The sequence below is a fragment of the Monodelphis domestica genome, chromosome 8, assembly GCF_027887165.1.
Source record: "Monodelphis domestica isolate mMonDom1 chromosome 8, mMonDom1.pri, whole genome shotgun sequence".
Classification (NCBI taxonomy): domain Eukaryota; kingdom Metazoa; phylum Chordata; class Mammalia; order Didelphimorphia; family Didelphidae; genus Monodelphis; species Monodelphis domestica.
In genome coordinates this window covers 31980787-32002978 of record NC_077234.1, presented here as the reverse complement: position 1 = coordinate 32002978, position 22192 = coordinate 31980787, and the positions used below count along the sequence as shown (strand labels likewise).

Here is a 22192-nt window from a genome sequence, read left to right as displayed (position 1 = left end):
TGTTTTCTGAATGCAAACTTGTTCTAATTCATCTGATATATTAGAGAACAATTTGAGGATGACATGAACTTTGTATCTGCTTCTACACCATCAATGCAAAAAACTCAGAAACTGAACTAAGTAGGGATTTATACAAAGCTGACATATACACAAACCTCTGACATATGCCAGCTACCTCAGCTGACCACCTGTGGTATCCTACAAGATTGCAGTTTCCCATTTGGGAACTTTTCTATATAAAAAATCCTCCTCAATATCCCAAGTTAAATGAGTCTCAATGTTGCCCAAAGATGTCAGCCTTGCCAATTCAGATCCATGGGATGCCCATGGCCTCTGGTAGAGCAACAACACTGATGCCACTACTATTCACTGTAGTATTTTTGCATTTCTTAATCACTTACCATGTATTAAACTGTGTTTCTATTTTTGTTAGGTTCCTATCATTTAAAAATGAAACCCATTATTTAACATTGTACTAGAAACACTAGCTATAGCAATTAGAGAAGAAAAAGAAACTGAAGGCATTAAAATTAGCAATGAAGAGACCAAGTTATCATTTTTTGAGATATATGTATTTGATTTATTAAATTAGCAAATAATTATAACATGCATATGATCTGTATATTATATGCACATATAAGTCTTCATTTAAAACCCACATAGCCCCCTTGTGTACAGATATCATAAAATAAGGACAGAATTGGGCATGTTTATCCTTTAAATGAATTTTAAATGATATGATGGTCTACTTAAAGAATCCTAGAGAATCAACCAAAAAGCTAGTGGAAATAATCAACAACTTTAGCAAAGTTGCAGGATACAAAATAAACTCACATAAGTCATCAGCATTTCTATATATTTCCAACACAACTCAGCAGCAGGAATTAGAAAAAGAAATTCCATTTAAAATCACCCTAGACAATATAAAATACTTAGGAATCTATCTGCCGAGACAAACACAGGAACTATATGAACACAACTACAAAACACTCTCCACACAACTAAACCTAGATCTAAACAATTGGAAAAACATTAACTGTTCATGGGTAGGACGAGCTAACATAATAAAAATGACCATCCTACCCAAACTTATTAACTACAAAAAAACTTTTTTACTGAATTAGAAAAAAACCATAACAAAGTTCATTTGGAAGGACAAAGGATCAAGGATATCCAGGGAAACAATGAAAAAAATCCAAAGGAAGGTGGCCTTGCAGTACCAGATCTCAAACTATACTATAAAGCAGCAGTCATCAAAACAATTTGGTACTGGCTAAGAGACAGAAAGGAGAATCAGTGGACTAGACTGCGGGTAAGTGACCTCAGCAAAATAGTCTATGACAAGCCCAAAGATCCCAGATTTTTGGACAAAAACCCACTATTTGATAAAAAACTGCTGAGAAAAACTGGAAGACAGTGTGGGAGAGCTTAGGTTTGGACCAACATCTCACACCCTACAGCAACCTAAATTTAAAATAGGTGAATGACTTCAATACAAAGAAGGAAACTATAAGTAAATTAGGTGAACACAGAATAGCATACCTGTCAGACCTTTGGGAAGGGAAAGATTTTAAAACCAAGCAAGACTTAGAAAGAGCCACAAAATATAAAATAAATAATTTTGACTACATCAAATTAAAAACATTTTGTACAAAGAAAACCAATGTAACTAAAATCAGAAGGGAAGCAACAAATTGGGAAGCAATCTTCATAAAAACCTCTGACAAAGGTCTAATTACTCAAATTTATAAAGCGCTAAATCAATTGTACAAAAATCCAAACCATTCTCCAATTGATAAATGGGCAAGGGGCATGGATAGGCAGTTCTCAGATAAAGAAATCAAAACTATTAATAAACACATGAAGAAGTGTTCTAAATCTCTTATAATCAGAGAGATGCAAATCAAAACAACTCTGAGGTATCACCTCACACCTAGCAGATTGGCTAACATGACAGCAAAGGAAAGTAATGAATGCTGGAGGGGATGTGGCAAAGTAGGGACATTAATTCATTGCTGGTGGAGTTGTGAATTGATCCAGCCATTCTGGAGGACAATTTGGAACTATGTCCAAAGGGCGATAAAAGACTATCTGCCCTTTGATCCAACCATAGCACTGCTGGGCTTGTACCCCAAAGAGATAATAAGGAAAAAGACTTGTACAAGAATATTCATAGCTGCGCTCTTTGTGGTGGCAAAAAAAATTGGAAAATGAGGGGATGCCCATCAATTGGGGAATGGCTGAGCAAATTGTGGTATCTGTTGGTGATGGAATACTATTGTGCTAAAAGGAATAATAAAGTGGAGGAATTCCATGGCGACTGGAACAACCTCCAGGAAGTGATGCAGAGCAAGAGGAGCAGAACCAGGAGAACATTGTACACAGATACACTGTGGTACAATCGAATGTAATGGGCTTCTCCATTAGTGGCAATGCAGGGAACCTGAACAACTTGGAGGGGTCTATGAGAAAGAACACTATCCACATTCATAGGCAAAACTGTGGGAGTAAAAACACCGAGGAAAAGCAACTGCTCGAATACATGGGTCGAAGGGATATGATTAGGGATGTAGACCCTAAATGGAGATCCTAGTGCAAATACCAACAACATGGAAATGGGTTCTGATCAAGGACACATGTACTACCCAGTGGAATTGTGCATCGGCTATGGGAGGGAAAGGGGAGGGGAGGGAGGAATAGAAAATGATGCTTGTAACTAAGGAATAATGTTTGAAATTGACCAAATAAAAAATAATGTTTAAACTAGAAAAAAATAAAAATAAAACCCTCAATTTCCATCTGAGAATCAATGTGTATTGGTTCCAAGGCAGAATAGAGTGTGGGAGAGGCAGGGGACAGGAGCTGGATGAGAGGAAGAGCAAAAAAGCCGGTGTCTCTGGAGGAGAAAGACAGATAGATTTTATATTTGATCCAGAAAAGAGTAGTGAGCCTTAGTTTAATGAGCAGGGGTGATGGTTTGGTCAAACTTCCACTTGGGAAAATCACTTCACCAGCTGAGTGGAGAATGAATTGAAGTGGGAGAAAGTTGAGGCAAAGAGACCAACCAGAAGACAATTGCAGTAACATAAAGTGCCAGAGTGGTAGCTTTGTTCATGAAGAGAAGATATGTATACGAGTCTATGAAAATAAACATGACAAGATGACACCAAGAGAGCCTGAGTGACTGGGAAGATGGTATTGCCCTCAACATATTACTGTTGAAATTTTGAGATGAGGGAAGGGCTTAAAGGGTAAGATAATGAATTCTGTTTTGATCATGTTGAGTTTGAGATACATGTAGGTCATCTATTTCGAGATGTTCAAAAGGCACTTGGTGATGTACAACTGGAACTTAAGAGAGAGGTAAGGGCTGGATAAATAGATCCAACAGTCAGCTGCATAGATGATATTTGAGCACGTGGGAGCTGATGTAATCATCAATAGAGAAGAGAAGGAGCAGGACAGAACCCTAGGGGTTGCCTTGGTTACTGAACATGACCTCAAAGAAGATCCAAGCAAATGAGACTGAGAAAGAGTGGTCAGACAGGTTGGCATGGCTCTTAACTTTGCCAAAAGGCTTTTGGAAAATTGCTGCTAATTTTTTAAACTTTTGAATTAACTAATTTTTCAGCCCTTACCTTCCATCTTAGATTCAATATTGTGTATTGGTTCCAAGGCAGAAGAATGGTAAGGGCTAGTGATGGAGATTCAGTTTTGCCCAGGGTCCCACAGCTAGGAAGTGTTTGAGGCCACATTTGAATTCAAGACCTCCCAACTCTAGGCCTGGCTCTCAATCCATTGAACCACCCAGCTGCCTCCCAGGCTTTTAATTCTTAAAGAAAAAATAAAAATCTAGATTTTAAAGAACCCTCCCTAAAATGCTAATGCCATTATGCCATGATAGACAAAAAGCAGTAGAGTATCAAGGGGAAAGAGTATTCAACTGAAGCTAAAAAAGCTGACTTCTAAGGCAGTCAGATAGATAGTGCTGGATTGAAAGTAATGAAGATGAGTTAAAATTGGACTTCAGATTCCTATTAGTTGTATGTCCTTGGATGAATCACTTACCTGCTCTCTGCTTCAGTAAAATGGCAATACCATATTTGCACTCTACCTCATAGAGCAGTTGCCTGGAAAGTACTTTAGGGGAACCTTCAACCACTCTGGAAATGTGTGTTATTGTTGTTCATCATAAATTATAGCTCTGATTCACTCTGCCTTTGGGGGAGGAGGGGAAAGTCAGAAATCTGGACTCAAATCTATTCTTGGACTCATGACTGTGGGTACCTGACTCTTGGTTTTCCCTAACTGTGTACCTCAGTTTCCCCTTGAGCCAATGGGGGTGCAAGAAGGCAGAGAAGAGAACAGGTATATGGTGGGCATTCATGGATATTCATATCATTTAGACCCAAGAAGGATAGTAGATATTATTTGCTTTGTAAATGAGCATATTGGACCCACTGACTCTCTCATGCAGTCCCCTCCAGCTTAGAAATTCTGTGATTTCTTCCCCAGTCTTTCATATTCCTTTTTCTTCTCCATTCATCTCCTCTTTCTTATGAATAGCTATTTTTCCTACCATTTCTTTTTATTACTCTCTTCCATGACTCAATTTCCTCACTTGCCAGTCTGTAGGGCTGAGCCTCTGCCTAGCTTGAAATGCTCAGGCTCTTTGGCTCCATCCCCATTCAACTCTAAAAAAAGGTCATCATTTACCTCTGGTTTAGTCCTGGACCACAGCATGGGTGGGTGTGGTTTCCCTTGTAAACAAGACTATATCCTGCTACACCTTTAATTTCCTTTTAACTCTTCAAAAGCTGAAGAAGCTTTTTTCCTTCCATTTTTCTGTTAGTTTTTAAAATAAAAAACTTTCCCCAAGATTTTTTCTTCCATTTTTTGTCATTTTTAAAAATAAAGAACTTTCCCCAAGATTTTCAAGGATAGCCATTGTCCTTCCTCCTCTGTTGTTTCTAACTTGATGAAGTCAAATGAAAATAAAAATCAGTGGTCCAGTATTTAGCTTAGACCTTCAAACCTAGTAACCCCTGAAGAAATTACTTTTTATTTAATTCATAACTAGGATCCTAAGCATCAAGCTGTCAGGAACTCTTCTAGCCCAAATCGCTCATTTTACAAATGAGGAAACTGAGGGTCTAAGACATGGATGTCTTTATGGAATGAGGAGTGCCTCAAAATATCTATACTTGTGTTGCATGCCCAGATTGGGAACAGTGACTTGGGTCCCTCATGTTAGGAATAAACAGACAGATAGATTTGGTCCAGCCTGGTCCAGCCTTGGCTTCCAGATTCTTCATCACATTCTTATTTACCTCAAACAATACTAGTGATCAAAATAAAGAGAGAAGAGCGTGGTGGAGCCTCTTGGGAATGGATCACTTAAAGCTTTTGGACAGTATCCTTTTTTTTTTCTCTCTCTCTCTCAGAAACCAAACAAGAGAAACCAGAAGGGGGCAGCTTGAGACAGTCCCCCTTTAACTTATTCATGAATCATCTACAGGGGAAAAAGTCCTCTGACAAAGAGGGGAAGTCTCAGAGCTCTTTGGTCAGCAAATTGTTCAGGGCATCAAAACCCAGTCCTCCCAAACCTGACCTTAAAAAGGAGACCAGTGAGCTGGAAACAAATGATTCTCAAACTGATAAGCAGATGGAGACTGAGTCCAAGATCAAGGCTACAATTGAGACCAAGGCTGAGATAACAACCACATCAGAAGCAGGTAAGCTCTGAATAACTTTTACATTATTTTTAATGACATCTTAATTCTGAAAAATGTAAAGGGTTGGGCTAAAAATCCACCTTACAACTTTGAAAAATTATTTTAAACTTTAACCTTCCATCTTAGAATCAATACTGTGTATTTGTTCCAAGGTAGAAGAGCAGTAAGGGCTAGGCAATGGGGTTAATGACTTGCCCAGGGTCACACAGCTGGGAAATGTCTGAGGCCAGATTTGAGCCTAGGACCTCCCACCTCTAGACCTGGTTCTCTCTTCCCTGAGCTACCCAGCTACTCTCAACATTTGATCTTTAAAGACTTTTCTTGTACCCTGTTGGAGTGTGTTCTTTTGGGTCTTCTTGGTTTTGGAGCTAGAATGAACTGATGACATTTAATTAAGGAATCTCATCAGTTCAGTTGTGTTGTTTGGTCAGCTTAGCTCAGTTTTTCAATAATGATAGAGAATTTAGGTCAGATTTTAAAGCACCAGAAGGTTCCTCCCAGGTACCACTTCTCTCCTTAAGATCCTTTTTGGTTTTGGTCCCCAGCTTTTTCTGGTTTCTGACCCAAACCACTGGATGTTGCTACATGAGTCTAGCAGCCAAAGCTGCTGAATGCTGGTCTGGGAGGTGATTATTATCGGTATGACTCCAGCATCTTTCAAGACCCACAAATTCCTCTTTATTTTTATGCCACAGCAAAGTCTCAGTCACTTGGTATAGAAAACTTCTGCTTGAGTTTTCTCGCCTGTAAAATGGTGATAACAGCATCTATCCAACAGGGTTGTGAGTTTCAAATGAAATAACATGTGCAAAGGGCTTGTAAAACTCAAAGCAATACATAAATACCATGTATGATTGGGAAAGAATTTGGTGAAGTCGATACCAAGCCCCAAGGAGACTCGGATTCCCCAGAGAGAGAGAGATGGTCAGCTCAGAGTCTGACCTTTCCTACTCTCATCTCCCACAAGAAGCCTTTTCCAATTCTCTTTAACAGAGGTGCTTTCCCTCTGAGACCACCGTGGACATATCTGGTACATGACTTGTTGGTATGTAATTGTTTTATGTTGTCTTCCCCCATTAGACTGGGAGGTCCCCGAAGACGATTTGTCATCCTGCTTCTTCAATGCTTTGCCTTGCACATAGTGGGAGCTTTATAAATGTTTGTTGATTGGACTCTGAGTGCCCTTTCCACTCCGTCATTCTGTCTCTTGAATGATGGTCAGTCTGGGTCAAGCTCAAATTCAAGGACAAGGGCCAGGTCTATTCAGCTGAGGACTCGGCTTATTTTTATGATGTTTCATAGAAAATGTGATTATCTGCATAGTTCACATGTTGGATTATTTGTAAAGAACTAGAACATACTATTATGTGTTAAATCAAAGTTATGATTTATTATCTAGTATGTGACTATAGTTATATAATGCTTCTCTATATGTAGCATATGCTATAAATGTTACATATATATATACACATATATATATATATACACACCTATATTTAGCAGATTCATGCCACTGGACCCAGGCTTCCAACGCCGAGAGAGTGGGACTGTCTCTGTGCATCGACTTTTCCACTTAAATCTCCTTCACGCACAAGTGTCTTTGTGCACACTCATCTATCATAGATGAAAGCGCACAAAGACAATCGTCATCCTCGGTTACTGAGAGACTACTACCCATATTTAGCAGATGTATTGTTATATTGCATTATATATATAATATTTGGGGGGCAGTTAAGTGGTTCAATAAAGTGCCAGTAATAAATGAACACTCTAATGCAAATATTATCAACAAAGCAATGGGTTCAAATCAAGAAAACATCTAATGCCCAGTGGATTTACGCGTCGGCTATGGGGGGTGGGAGGGAGGAAAAGAAAATGATCTATGTCTTTAACGAATAATGCTTGGAAATGATCAAATAAAATATATTATAAAAAAAATAAAGTGCCAGTAATTGAGTTGGGAGAACCTGAGTGCAAATCTAGCCTCAGACATTTCCTAGTTCTGTGATCCTGGGCAAGTCAGTTAATTCTAATTACCTAGCCATTGTCTTTCTGCTTTGGGGTTTGGGATATCTTGGGTTCAAACCTGGCTTCAGACACTTCCCAGCTGGGTGACCCTGGGCAAGTCACTTAACCCCCATTGCCTAGCCCTTACCATTCTTCTGCCTTGGAACCAATACAAAGTATTGATTCTAAGATGAAAGGTAGGGGCTTTTTTAATAGTGTAATATTTTGTCACGATATATGTTAAATGCAGTATTATATATATTATTTGTACTAATATGTGGTAAGAATTACTTATTGCATAAGTGATGCTTTGGTCTAAATGCCTGTACTACTAACTGTACAAGCTTTTAATAATTGTATTTTGAATATTCCATTGCCTAAGATCTCCTGTTTATAGCATACCCCTATAATGTCATTAATTATACTACTTTGGAGAACATTACCATCAACTATATTTTGTATTCATTTTGGCATCTATGGGCTACTAAATGATGTTGTGTTGCGAATGTTTAAATGTAGCTGCATGCAATTTTCTGAAACTGTAAACTTTTTACCTGGGTAAAGGATTTAAAGAGAAGAGAGAAAGATTAGGAGGTGCTAGAGCAGTGATGGTAGAAGGTGGGATAAAAGGTTAGGAGTCTGTTCATTCTTTTCCCACTAATCAAATCCTGGTGATTTACATAGAATGAAGGAGAATGATAAGTGAAAATTGAAAGAAATTTCCTCACCATGATTTAATGCAGCATCTTTCCTAGTTTAAAAAATAGAGCCATGAGGAAGTTTTCTTCAATTATGGGTTACGATAAGGAATGAAAACCAAAATGGATTTCTGGCAATACATCAGATGAAAGTTGAAGAGCAGGAGTAAGAGGAAAATATAGAGGACAGAATTCATACAGGAGAAATGATCGTCGCCTGGTCACGTGCTACCTTCTGGTGCAATCTGAGGGGAGGAGATTCGCAGTTATTGGTTGTAAGAGTTGTTGCTTTCCCCTGTCAGGGAGAGGCTTACCAAGCATGACATTCCCAGTGGATGGTAGATAGGGAATAAGGCATCCCCAGAGATGAGCAAAGACCATCTGGAGTGGAGAAGAGATATCCAGTAGAGTATGGTGTTTCATGATACTCATTTAGGGGCAGACACAGCAGACAACAGTGCTATGATATCACCAAAGGACATTGGTAGTTCTTCAAATTTGGATCAATAAGTTGCCCCTGTACCTGTGTGTCCCGCACACATATTCCATGTATGCTTATGATCCACATGTGATTTCTTTACACATCTCCCTTTCCTCCATAAAGTATATAATTTGTGGAAGAGTAAGCACCAAGTCTATAGGTAAAGGGTGGGGGAAAGCTGTTCTGTTGTTACTTTTTTCTACTATTTTCTATTTATTAAATGTCTTTGGTTTTGAGCAGTTTCTGGTCAAAAGCAAGCTCAATGATGGGGGCTTCTGAACCACTGTGTAGAGAAGATTCTGCTTAGCTTTCTGAGCATCTGACAGTTAGAAGGTCTAAGGTGCTATGAACATAAAGCATTTCACAAACTTTTTTTTGTTTGTTTTATTTTTGTTGGGTTTTTTTTTGTATTTTTGTAATTTTGTATTATTTTTGTTGGTATTACCTCGGCACCTTGCATAATGTCTTGTACAACCTTAGACTCTGGTTTTCAATGGAGTGAAGGAATGAATCTTTCTTTTATTGTTATTATTATTATTACATCATATTATTATTATAAATAATAACAAAATCTCAAATCTCTCTTCATTTTTATGCTTCAGTAGAGTCTCAGTCGCTTGGCATAGAAAAAGATCTAAGATCTGATATGGTTAAGATGGAGCAGTTCTTCCAGAAGCTGGGAAAGAAACCCAATAGCAGTAGCATCAACCTGAACAACTGTGGATTGACCTTGGATGATATTGCTGAATTAGGTATGGACATACAAGAGAAATGGGCCAAGATTGGACGCGTTAGCCTGGGGGCTATAGACAAGTGGCAAAACTTCTGAGACAGTTTCCCCATCTATAAAATGGGGATAATAATAATGCTCATGTTATCATAGATCACGTGTTGCCTATATTTATTCTAGAAGTAGATTCAGAGAGTTTGAGTTGAGTAGTTTCTGTTTCCTCTTGGTGGCATCATCCAGTTACTAATTGCCTCTTGCTCCATAAACATCTGTTGTTGGAGATTAAATGAGTCTCAGAATGTGCTGATAAGCTGGAGCCCTGCCTGGGTCCCTGAAGGCATGTCATATGTGGCTTTTTAATTAGTCATAGAGTAAAATGTAGACTATCAGCAAAGAAACAACTGCTCAACCTAAATCGGAGCCTGGGGGCAGGGGGGAGGAAAGAGATGACCTTGGCTCTTCCCTAAAAAATTTTTCACTTAAGCAAACTTGGTGTATATCTTGACATAGAAACATTATGCACGTGGCATCTACAAATAAAAAGAATACACCTAGGTTTGACTTTGGGGGTGGGGGTTCTTATGGTTGATGTTTTTAATGCAAAGGAATAGGAGGAGACTTTAGCAGGAATGCCACCATAACCATCCAATGCAAAGCCTACCGTGAACTGGGTAGCCTTGAAGAAGTCTTTTTCCCTTCAGGAGCCTCACTTTCCTCCTCTAGGAGGAAGATCCCTTCATGGTCTCATATAAAGGTGCCAGTAGGCTTATAGTAAAACAACTTTAAATCTTAAATATTATAAATTCATATATTAAACCTGGAATGAATTTACTCCAACCTATTCATTTTGCAGATATAGAAACAAATGTCCAAAGAGGGGAAGTTGTTTGCCCATGTTTACACTGTTAATGAGTGGCCAAGCGAGGGCTGGACCTTGGGTCTCCCAATGCCTAGGCATTAATGCTCTTTCTGCTATAACATTCTAACCTTTCTCCATCACTATGGCATGTGAGTAGGAGGTCACAGCTCCTCCTACTAAAGAAAGCATGACATTGCTTAGATTTTTTTATTTTATTTGGAATCTGGAAGATGCTTTTTGTTATTCACATGTGTTATTTCCTAATCCAATCGCTGCTTGGGCACTGAAGCCTTCTTTACAACAAAGAAAAGCACTTCTGCTAAAGTAACTGATAGTGACATGAGATGATGAAATGGATCAATTCGGAGACATGTAGGAAGATTTTTATGAACTGATTCAGAGTGAAGTGAGCAAAATCAGAAGTACAAAATTTAGAATAATTACCATTGTTTTAAAAAACATTTTGAAAGACTCAAGAACTCTGATTGATGCAATGACCAGCTATGACCCCAGAAAATCAATAATAAAATATGCTTTCCATCTTTGGTTAGAAGGCTGATGGACTAGAGCAGCAAATTAAGACATCTTCCATACTAAATGTCCTTTCCATGCTAAGGCTAAATCAACCTCCTTTTGTTAACTAGTAAATATTCTATAAGGAGCTCATTTCATTGCATTTTCAACTATTAAACACCAAGTTCCTTTGAATGGCAGAGGACAGCACTCACTCTCTGTGACTGGTCCCACCCTTTTCAATTCTTCCCCCTCTTTTCACTGACTCTTCATAACCCCATTTGGACTTTTCTTGTCAAAGAAACTGAAGTAGTTTGCCATTTCCTTCTCTAACTTATTTTCCAGGGTTAAGCAACTTGCCCAGCATCACATAACTAGTGTCTACAGTCAGATTTGAACTCAGGAAGATGAGTCTTTCCACAACCCCACCTAGATGCCCACCTATTTGCCTAACATTTTCTGTTGTCAAAGGACTTTGCATTTGGTATAAATACGTATCAAATTCTCTTTACTTCTTTAATTTTCTAACACTAATCTTTCCCTACATAATTTTCAAATATAAATGTATTTATGCCTTACATAATACTTTCCCCACATCACTTGGAAGTATCCCTCATTTTATTTTCAGTGATCAGATATTTAAGGAATCTAATAATTTTTCAGTCTGTCTTTTTTATTAATCAAGTGTTTCAAATTTATTTATTCGGTGTCTAAAAATGGCGAAAACAGATGAAAGGAGGATCACTCTGAAAAATCATCTCAAATCCTGAGTGGGCAACACACTTCTGTAGTCAATAAAAACTGAGGTTACAGAAGCTTACAAACTGTATGTTATTTAGAAAAACAAAAACACCTGCTCTTTTTTACCCTGAACCAATTATAGGGGCTGGAAGGTAGGAATTTGAGGAAAGCTCACCTCAGAAAAGCTCACTCCAGCGCTTTCCCCACAAGGACTACTATAGGTTCAGTTCTCTTTTGGTCTAAATTCCTTCAATCTTACTTTGCTTTGGGGAAGTTATAAAAATGTGAATCAATAAAATCTCGTTTCTATCTAGCTCTCATTCTCATTCTCAGAATATCCTCAGCAGTTATCAAATATCGTTCTGTCTCTCTGGTTCTCTGTCTGTCTGTCTTGTCTTTGTCTTCCTGTCTCTCTCTTTTTCCCTGGATATATTGCCACTCACTAACCTGTTATCTTTTGTTTTTATATCACTTTCATTCCCCTGAGCATCCTTCCCTCTTTTCCATCCACAGTAACCCCTTATCCCAAAGAATAAAAGAAGAGCAGTTCAGCTAAGTGGCCCAGTGAATATATAGAGCTGAACAATGACTGTCTAGTGATATCCATGAAGTTGATGCACGTGCCTATTGTCTTCTATTTCCTCCTAGTGGCTCTCTTGCCTCTTCTCCCAGATCTGGAAGAACTAGATATTTCTTGGAATAACTTCATAGGTGGAGCTCTCAAGCCAATCATGCTGCAACTTCATCATGTCAGCAAATTAAAAGTCATCCGACTGAATAACTGTCGACTCACAGTTGACGATGTCTTAGAACTGGGTAAGATGAATGCTTCTTGAAAGAGGGAAGATATTCACTTCCTAGCTGTGTGACCCTGGGCAAGTCACTTAACCCCCATTGCCCAGCCCTTACCACTCTCCTGGCTTGGAACCAATACATTTTATTGATTCTAAGACAGAAGGGAAGGGATTTTTTAAAATGAGAGAAGATAGAAAATTCTCACCTGAAATCATAGATCCAGAGCTTTAATGTCAGTAAATTATCCTCAAACAAAGACCAGGAATCATTCAAAACATACTTTTCCACCTGTAAAAAACATTATTGTTTTACATTCTTCAAAGCCCTCATAAATTTCTAGATTTAGAGCTCCCTTGTTAAATTGATCCCTCCTTGTCAAGAAAAAGCATTTGCTTGCCTTGTTACTCCGTCTTCCCTCCCCTCATTGCCCCGACCTTTTTTCAAGGCCTTTGGGCCTCTCACTCTCCCAAACCTAGGAATCTCTCTCTATCCCATTGTTCTCTCCATAGTTCTGCTCCCTTGGCTGGGCCAGAAGCAGTCTAAGCATCCTTTTCTAGCCTTTCCCACAGCCACCGCACTGTACCCCTGTCAGGCTGCTCCTTTCTAATATTCTGTTATTCTGCCTTTGTTGTCTCATGGAGCCAAAGAGGGCTAAATCTCTCCACTGCTAATCTTGCCCAGCCATCTCATAAATGTTGGATACAAGGGGAACAGAGGAGAGCTCAGAAAGAACACAAATCCCCTCCCACAAGCAATTCAAGGAAGTACCCAACTGAGTTCCTAGAAGCTTCTTTTCCCATTTCCCCACCATGTTGAGTAGAATACTGAGTCGAGCTGGTCCCATGCCCACTTTGTTACAGGAGAAGTCCTCAAAACTTCCCCGGACCTGGAAGAACTCAACTTATCCTGGAACAGTTGTGTAGGAGGCAATCTAAGCCACATCCTCCAGGGCATCCAAGAAGGAAGCAAGGTCCAAATCCTAAGGTTGATAGACTGTGACCTCACAGCAGAAGATGCAGCATCTGTAGGTGAGTGACACTTGGGAAAGATGAGCCAAAATCAAAATGGCAGAAGATCTCCTAGAACTCAAGAGTTCATCAAAAGAATTTAGCTGAGAATTTTTGCTCCTCCTCCCTAAATCAAAAGACAGAGTTGACTTATTATTGCTGTATTCCAATTAATTTCATAATCAGTGATTTTTTTCCAGGTCATGTGCTACTCTTGATGCAGAATCTCAAAGTGTTTGATCTTTCCATAAATAGAAACATTGGCTGCAATCTAACTGTCATTGCTCAGGGGCTGAAAAATACCCCGTGGCTGAACATATTAAAGTTACATACCTGTGGATTAACTCAAGACAGCATCCAGATTTTAGGTGAGGTAAAAAAATGCCTGAATTGTTTTTTTCATTTTACATGGAATCCTTTGAATAAGTCATCACTTTGAATTTTGAGACCTCTAGAAATTGTTCTTAGATCGTAGTCCAACGTTGAAGCCTTCTCCCAATAGAGAAATATACTCCCTCCTCATCTCCACTTGTCACTCCTAGAAATGAGTCTCTCAGATCTCAGTGAGGCTGGTCCTTGGACAATAGAACCTAACATGCTTATAGGATTCAAAGGGGAACAATTAAAAAGGTGCCACAACAGGGTATAGTGGGAGAGGAAGCTCTCAAGGAAGTCTTTTTTTTTTAAACCCTTATCTTCCATCTTGGAATCAATACTATGTATTGGTTCCAAGGCAGAAGAGTAGTAAGGGCTAGACAATGGGGGTTAAGTGACTTGCCCAGGGTCACACAGCTAGGAAGTGGCTGAGGCCAGATTTGAACCTAGGACCTCCCATCTCTAGGCCTGGTTCTCAATCCACTGAGCTACCCAGCTGCTCCCACAAGGAGGTCTTAAAAGCAAGAGGTCCTCAGCTATTCCTACCCTTCTGCTATGGGGAACAAAATATACTTAGATTTTTTTTCTCACCCTCTGCACAATGTCAGAAAAGGATCCTTCTTTTCTTGGTAGGTACTGCTTTTGGACATTTGTCTGAGTTGAGGGAATTGGACCTGTCCGGCAACAAGGAGTTAGGGGGAGGATTTAAAGACTCTGCTGCCCACTTGGCCCATCTGAAGTATCTCCAAGTCTTGGACCTTCACCAGTGTTCATTATTGGAAGAGGATGTAGCATCTCTGAGTAAGAGCTGAGGCTGATCTTGGAATGCCTCCACAAATGGAGGTCACTGACCGCTGACCATTTCATTTTCACATTGGAACTTCTTCCTTCCTCTGCCCTGATCCATGACAGCAGTCCAGCTAGTGCATGTTGGGTTGGCCCCACATTAAGCAGAAGCTCCGGGGATCTTGAGGCAAGAGTGTTTATGGCGGGGGCATTTCAAGTTGAGGTGGGCTTCATGCCCATCTCGCTATTGACTGCCTGTGTAACCTTGCACAAATCATTCCATTTCCATATCTGTAAGATGGGTACATTGGAATGATGATTGGAAGTTTCCTAGTTTTAAATCCAACAGGAGGGAAAAGTGTGTCTTTTGTGCCTCCAATATTCTTTTTCTTGCTTTGTCTCCACAAGCATTCTTTCAGGCCACCCAATTTATCCTTCTTACTTTTCTTCCTCATCTCACAGTATAATAGTCAGTCATCATGATCAGAAATAATAGCTGTCATTTATATATCATTTTAAAGTTTGCAAAACACCTTAACAAATATTACCTCCTTTGAGCTTCACAGCAACCCTGAAAGGTAGGTGATATTATCTCCATTTTACAAGGGAGGAAATTGAGGCACAGAGGTTAGATGACTGGGCCAAGGTCCCACAGTCAGTGTCTTTATATAGTCAAGTTCTCATTTTATTCTTCAAAGAAGATGGTTTGAGAGATAGAGGATCTCCGTTTTGAGCAATATGCTGAGAATTTTATCTTTAGTATCTACCTCTCAGCACTATCACTAATGAGCAGTCTTTTTGGCAGCTGAAAATTACTAGAAAGCAATCACAAAGAATTACCTTCAGCTCATCCTGTTCAATTCTGAGGGGAAAAATACAGTGCATCATCCCAATTCATGGGGAGAGGTGAATGGCCATTTCTTTGATCCTTGAGGATGACTAATGAATGTCGGGCAGTCTGACCGTTAGACCTCAGTCTTGTCTATAACCCACTCCTGAGTGTTGTCATTCTGTGATATTTTAACAGCCCAGGTCATCCCTCTACTCTCCAGTCTTCAGGAATTGGACCTCTCAGCCAACAAGAAGGTGGGCAGCTCTTCTGAAAATCTCCTCAGTAGGCTGCGATTCTTACCAGAGTTGGCAACTTTGCTCATCAATGGCTGTGCATTAGGAAAAGATGCATTCGCTGCTCTTGGTAAGATGACTCTCCAGGCACTGAGTTTACTCTACATACATGCCCAGGAGAGGGAATCTAATGGACTTGGGGGTTGACTATACCATGAGCGTGCATCAAGGCTGTATTCTCAAAAGGATGAAATATTCTTCTCCTCGTGCACCTGACAGGGATTAACTGTCCTCTGTATCTCCTTTCTGCTCCCTCCCCACCCACTGAACTCATTATCTTTGCCCCGCAAGCATCCTCTCTTCCATGTTCTCTATTATTGTAAAGGGCAATGCCATCTTCCCCATCTGGAATCCTCACTCCCTCTCTTCCCCCAACCCTATATCCAAGCTGTTGCCAATGGCTATTGATTTTACCTTTGCAATATCTCTTCAATATGCCCTCTTCTCTCCTTTGACACCATCTTCACCCTCATGTAGAACATTATCACTCCACTCCTAGATTACTGAAATAGCCTCTTAGTGGATTTGCCTTCCAAGTCTCTCCCCCTCCAATTCCCTCTCTGTTCAGCTGTTAAAGTGATATTCCTGAAGTCCAAGTCTGAATGTTAAACCCCTCCCTCAACCAATAAACTCCAGTGGCTCCCTATGGCCAACAGGATCAAATATAAAATCCTCTGTTTGGCATTCAGAGGCCTTCATATTCTACACCCTCTTCCAGTCTTCTTCCACCTTCTACCCAATCCCCACATACTCTTCAGTCCAGTAACATTGGCCTCCATTTTGCTTCTTGAACAAGACACTCCATCTCCTGACTCCAGGCATTTTCTTGGCTGTCTCCCATAAGTCTCACCTTTTGAAGAAGTCTTTCCCAACCCCTCTTTATTCTAGTGCCTTTCCTCTTTTCATTATTTCCTATTTATCTTTTATCTAGCTTGCTTGAACAGTTATATGCATGCTACCACAGCCTGAAGTTCAGGGGTGGCCATACTGAAGTATCTTCTACCTTGTTATTAGCAGTAAGACAACAAATTATCTAAGAAGATTGGACTGGGGCAGAACCTTAAGGTATAGCCTTGTCAAAAACATTGCTGAAATTAAAAAAAACTTTAAAAAATTTAAATTCTGATATGAATTAGTATCTAGATTTTTGTCTCATGATCCCAAAAGAGAAATAAAGAAAATAAATCTTGGGAGAGTATTTATTTGATTGGGATTTGCCTATAATGTTATTCCTGTGCTGATATTTTCTTAGTATTTCCAAATCAAAATAGATAACCTTGAACTGGAGCAAGTATTTATAGAAGAAGGAAAAGATAGATTAAATAGCTGTGTTCATCTGTTACAGAATAGCACATTTCTTTCATTCATGCTCCATTTCTTTTTCCCTGGATCCAATTTATGATGTTTTCTCTTATTAAAAAAAAATCTCTTCATGTTTTCAGCTGAAGCCTCCATGTATCTCCCTGCCCTGAAGATACTTGACCTTTCTTGGAATAAGTATGTAGGAGGAAACCTCAATATGCTTTTAGAGACTCTAAAGCTATCAGCTGCCCTCCAAGTTTTGAGACTGAGAAGCTGCTCTCTAGTTGCTGAGGATATGACTTTCCTTGGTATGTATTTACCTATTACAGTGAAGTCTTGGTGCCTAAAGCCTACCTTCCAACATTGTGCCATATGGAAATAGCATTGAATATGTAGTCAGAGGACATGAGATTGATTCCTGGTTCTGAAACTTATCATTATGTGACCCTGGACAAGTCACTCAACTCTCTTCATTAGTAAAATGGAGGAGTTGTGCTAAAATACTTTTTAAACCTCTTTTTGCTCTAAAACTGAGGTTTGTGTTTGTTATCACCCTGAACAGATCTGATATCTGTGTTGTATACAAGCAGGGAAATGGTTGGTAGAGTGGTGGAGGGGGGCTGTCATGGAGAGGAATGATGTTCTCAGACTACCTGATCTCTCTTATCTAACCCCCAAAAAGTTTAATAGTTCATTTGTGACCTTCATGGAAAGCTTCAGGTTTACTTCAGCTCTTTTATGAGTCAGACCCACAGTCTCATATGGTCAGCACAATAAGAATCCCTCAAATCTATGTTTCCCACTACATTGTTTCTCCCTTAGCAGGAACTCCACCAGACCAGTTTGATATTTGGGTTGGAAATATAAATTCCTTTCAACTCCTATAATGCCTCTGAATTCATGCAGATCATGCTAGGATTTCCCTTAATCATAATAGAAGGGCAGAGTCAATCTGGACATCTTTATCTTGCATTCCCATAGTCATATCCAAATTGTTGCTCTTATCATCTCCAAACCTGTTACAAGCACTTCCGGTCTCATTTAACAGAGGCTTACCCTCTCCTCTGGGGCAGCTAGTGATGTGGATAGGGCACCAGACCTGGAATCAGGAAGATTCATGTTCTTGAGTTCAAATCTGGCTTCAGATACTTTATTAGCTATGTGACTGTGAGCAAGTCATTTAACTCCATTTGCCTCTGATTTTTTTATTTTTCCATATTATAAGTCAGTATAATTTTCAATAATCATTTTAATGACATTTTGTGATCTATGTTCTCTCCCTCCCACCCATTCCCCTATCCCAAGACAGCAGTTAATATGATATAGGTTGTACATACATTATCATACAATATCTATTTCCATGTTCACCATGTGAAAGAAGATACATATTGCTTACACTAAAGAAAAATTCATGGAGTATATAAAATGAAGAATGGCATGCTTCAATCTGCATTCATACAGCATCTGTTCCTTCTATAGCAGTGGGTAGTCTTTTTCATCATGAGTCCTTTGGAGTTGTTCTGGATCCTTGCAATGCTGATAATAGTTGTCATTCACAATTGATCATCACCCATTATTTCTATTACTGTGTACATCGTTCTCCTGTTCTGCTCACTTCACTTTGCATCACTTCATACAAGTCCTTCTAGCTCCTCAGTTTCCTTCTTTATAAAATGAGCTGGAGAAGGAAATAGCAAATCACTATGGTATCTTTTCCTAAAAAATTCCAAATGGAGTCATGAAGAGTTGGGCATGACTGAATAAAAAGTCCCCTCCTCTCTAAGTCCTTTGTCACAGCAGCTCCAACTACCTGGTCCTTAAAGCAGTGACCTCCCTACCCCTAACTCTTGCCCCAGATTGGAGAATTTGAGGGTTATTACCTAGGAAGAGTGATTTATATTTACATTTGGGTATAATTAAAGACTATGCTTATCTCTTCTACTTGACTATAACTTCAGGGTGGTAGAAAATTAAAGACAAGTCCACTATATATCTGACAGTTCTCTGCTGCAGACACTTGCCAGTTCTATATCACCCTGGTACCATATCCTATCTATGACCCAAAGGCAAACAGGATTAAGTGACTAGCCCAGGGTCACACAGTAGTGTCTGAGGCCAGATTTGAACTCATGAAGATGAGTTTTCCTGACTCCAGACCTGGTGCTCTACCCACTGTACTACCTACCCACCACATATGTACATACATATGTGTCTCTATTGATAGAATATAAGCTTTCTATTATGCCTCAAAAGTTATTAAGCTGTGTAGTGTCTATTGACCCAGCAATACCACTACTGGACTCCCAAAAGAGATCAAAGAAAAGACTCATATGACCTAAAGTCTTTAAAGTCCCATTTTGGGGGGGGGCAGCAAGTACTGAGAAATAAGAGTGCTCCTCAGTTAGGGAATGGCTTAAAAATCAATGGTTTATGAATGCAATAGAATGCCATTGTGTCATAAGAAAGGATGATGGGAGTGATTTCAGAGATATCTGGGGAGACTCATAGGAACTGATGAAGAAGGAAGTAAAAGGAGCCAGGGGGGACAGTTTATGTAAAAATATCATAAAAACAAACAGCTTTGAAAGACTTAAGAACTCTGCTCAGTGCAATGACTGGCCACAATTCCTGAAGATTGCTGACAAAGGGTGCTTCCTGTACCTTATGATAGTGCGCAGAATGAGACATATTTTTGGACACAGCCAGTTTGGGGATTAATTTTTATTGATTACACATATTTGTCTAAAAGGGGTCTCATTTTAATTTTTTCCCAAGAGGAGACAAAGAGGTAAGAGAGAGAGAAAATAGATTTTTTTTAGTTGAAAAAAAAATAAAACAAAATTAGAGGGGACAGGATGTATGTTCCTTGAGGATTTTTTTTTTTTGTTTTTTTTGGCATTTTTGGCAGTGTATCCACAATAGCAATCACCTTGCCTGGCATAGAATAGAGATTGAGATAGTGATTGGATTCGTGATTTATGTTATATGGATTATATACGCCCCACAATATAGAGAATTCTCAGATGAGAAAATTCCCTCTCTCAGACTAGGTTGCATATTCCAACTTAGAGTCTCAGAGTTTCCTAGAACCCAGAGAGATTAAGACACTTGCCCAGAGCCATAATTTATATGGGGCGAGGCAGGACTAGAACCCCTACGTTCCTGCTACCACGTTGTCTCTCACTAAGCTCACGGTGCTTCCTTTTTGGTATTTCTCAGCATCCGTTATGCAAACTGGTCATCTTGCCAAGCTGCAACAGCTGGATCTGAGCTATAACGACAACATTTCAGATGAAGGGTGGGCCGTTTTCAGTCAAAATGTGCCGTTCTTAAAGGAGCTGACCGAGCTGGACATCAGCTTGCGGCCAGCCAACTTTCGTGAATGTGGACTGTGGTTTGGACACTTGCTAAATGGTTTGACCAAACTGCCCCTGCTCTCTGAGCTAGGAATCCAAAGATGGAGGATCCCAGAGCCCCAGGAGGAAGAGCTGGAGTATTTTAACCAAGAACACAAAAGGAACATCCACTTTGACTATGGCGGATTCCAGTGACATCTCTTTTCCCAGGGCTACAGAAAAGAAAACAAAAATCTTTCTCTCTTAATAATGAATGATAACTCAGGGACAGCATTAATATACAACATATCAAATACTATAAAGGGGTATGATAATATAATATAATTAATATTATATAGCATGCTATGTAATATAATGTTACTAGATAATATTGTAAGTACTATAAAAGGGTATAATATAATTAATATTATATAGCGTGCTGTGTAATATGTTACTAGATAATATTTAAGTAATATAAAAGGGTATGATAATATAATTAATATTATATGGCATACTGTGTAATATAATGTTACTAGAAAATATTTTAAGTAATGTAAAAGGGTATGATAATATAATTAAGATTATTAAGATACAATGTTATTCTATTAAGTCATATAAAAGTATATGATCAAAGTGCAGTGATAACAGTAACTAATACAGATACGGTGCTCTAAAGTCTACAAAGTGCTTTACAGACATGCTCTCACAATGACCCTATGAGCGAGTCTGACAAGGGTTACCACCATTTATATGGGGTGAGGCAGGACTAGAACCCGTAGGTTCCTGATGCCACTTTGTCTCTCACTAAGCTCATGGTGCTTCCTGTGCAGCTCAGGGGAGCTGGCCAACTTGCCCACAGTTTCCCATTCTGTTAGGAAGAAGGGTTTGAGCATACATTCTTCTGGCTCCAAGACTGAATTGGATGTGATGCTAAAAACAAGACCCCCCCCTTTCTTCATTGGCAGGCAACTAAGATTAAAGTGTTAGACCTTGAGTCAGGAAGATCTGAGTTTGAATCCTGCTTCACACTGCTTACTTGCCACGTGATGCACTTTAAAAGTCTCTTAGGGGCACCTAGGCAGCTCGGTAGATTGAAAGCCACGCCTGGAGAAGGCACTTCTCGGTTCTCAGTGAACTCTTTTTATACTTCATCTTCATGTCTCTTCTCTATTCACTTGATAATAATAGAACCTCAGAGCTGGAGGAGAACGCAGTTGCCCTCTAGTCCAGTATGGACCAGAACAGACATCCCTTTTACAACTTGGCCAACTAGAGGTCACCCAGCCTTTTCTTGAATACTTCTAGTGAAGAAAAGCTCACTACTTCCAGAGGTAGCCCATTCCACTTTTGCAAAAGTAACTTTAAAAATCAGTGGTTAATTGCCAACCCTTTGGAGCAGAAACATTCAAAATCTGAGGGAAAAAAACCTGTTGCATGAGTACAAATATGTGGGATTCAGGAATGGGAATTCCCTTCACAAATATAATTTTTAACAGAAGTCCAATCTGTGTATAGAAGATTCCCAGGCCAGGGATTTAGACATTCTTGGGGACAGGAGAACTCTATGAGGCAGCTCTTACTGTTTAGATCCATCTAAAGACTGCTAAGTTCTCTCTATTTTTGTATATTCTTCAATAAATCCTATGCCAGAAAACCACTTGTGAGTGTGGTTTGTTGTATTGGATAAACTAAGAAATTAGTTT

The 22192-nt window shown here is 39.4% G+C and overlaps 1 protein-coding gene across 1 annotated transcript; it reads left to right on the top strand.

The window, feature by feature from the left end:
• The first annotated feature begins 9334 nt into the window (after positions 1–9334).
• On the top strand, positions 9335–22155 carry LRRC31 (leucine rich repeat containing 31). The gene is made up of 8 exons (XM_007502242.3): positions 9335–9673; positions 12413–12580; positions 13420–13587; positions 13767–13934; positions 14575–14742; positions 15755–15922; positions 17295–17462; positions 20374–22155. The coding sequence occupies exons 1-8, from the start codon at positions 9568–9570 to the stop codon at positions 20703–20705; spliced, it is 1446 nt and encodes a 481-aa protein (XP_007502304.2). The 5' UTR covers positions 9335–9567; the 3' UTR covers positions 20706–22155.
• The last annotated feature ends 37 nt before the right edge of the window (positions 22156–22192 follow it).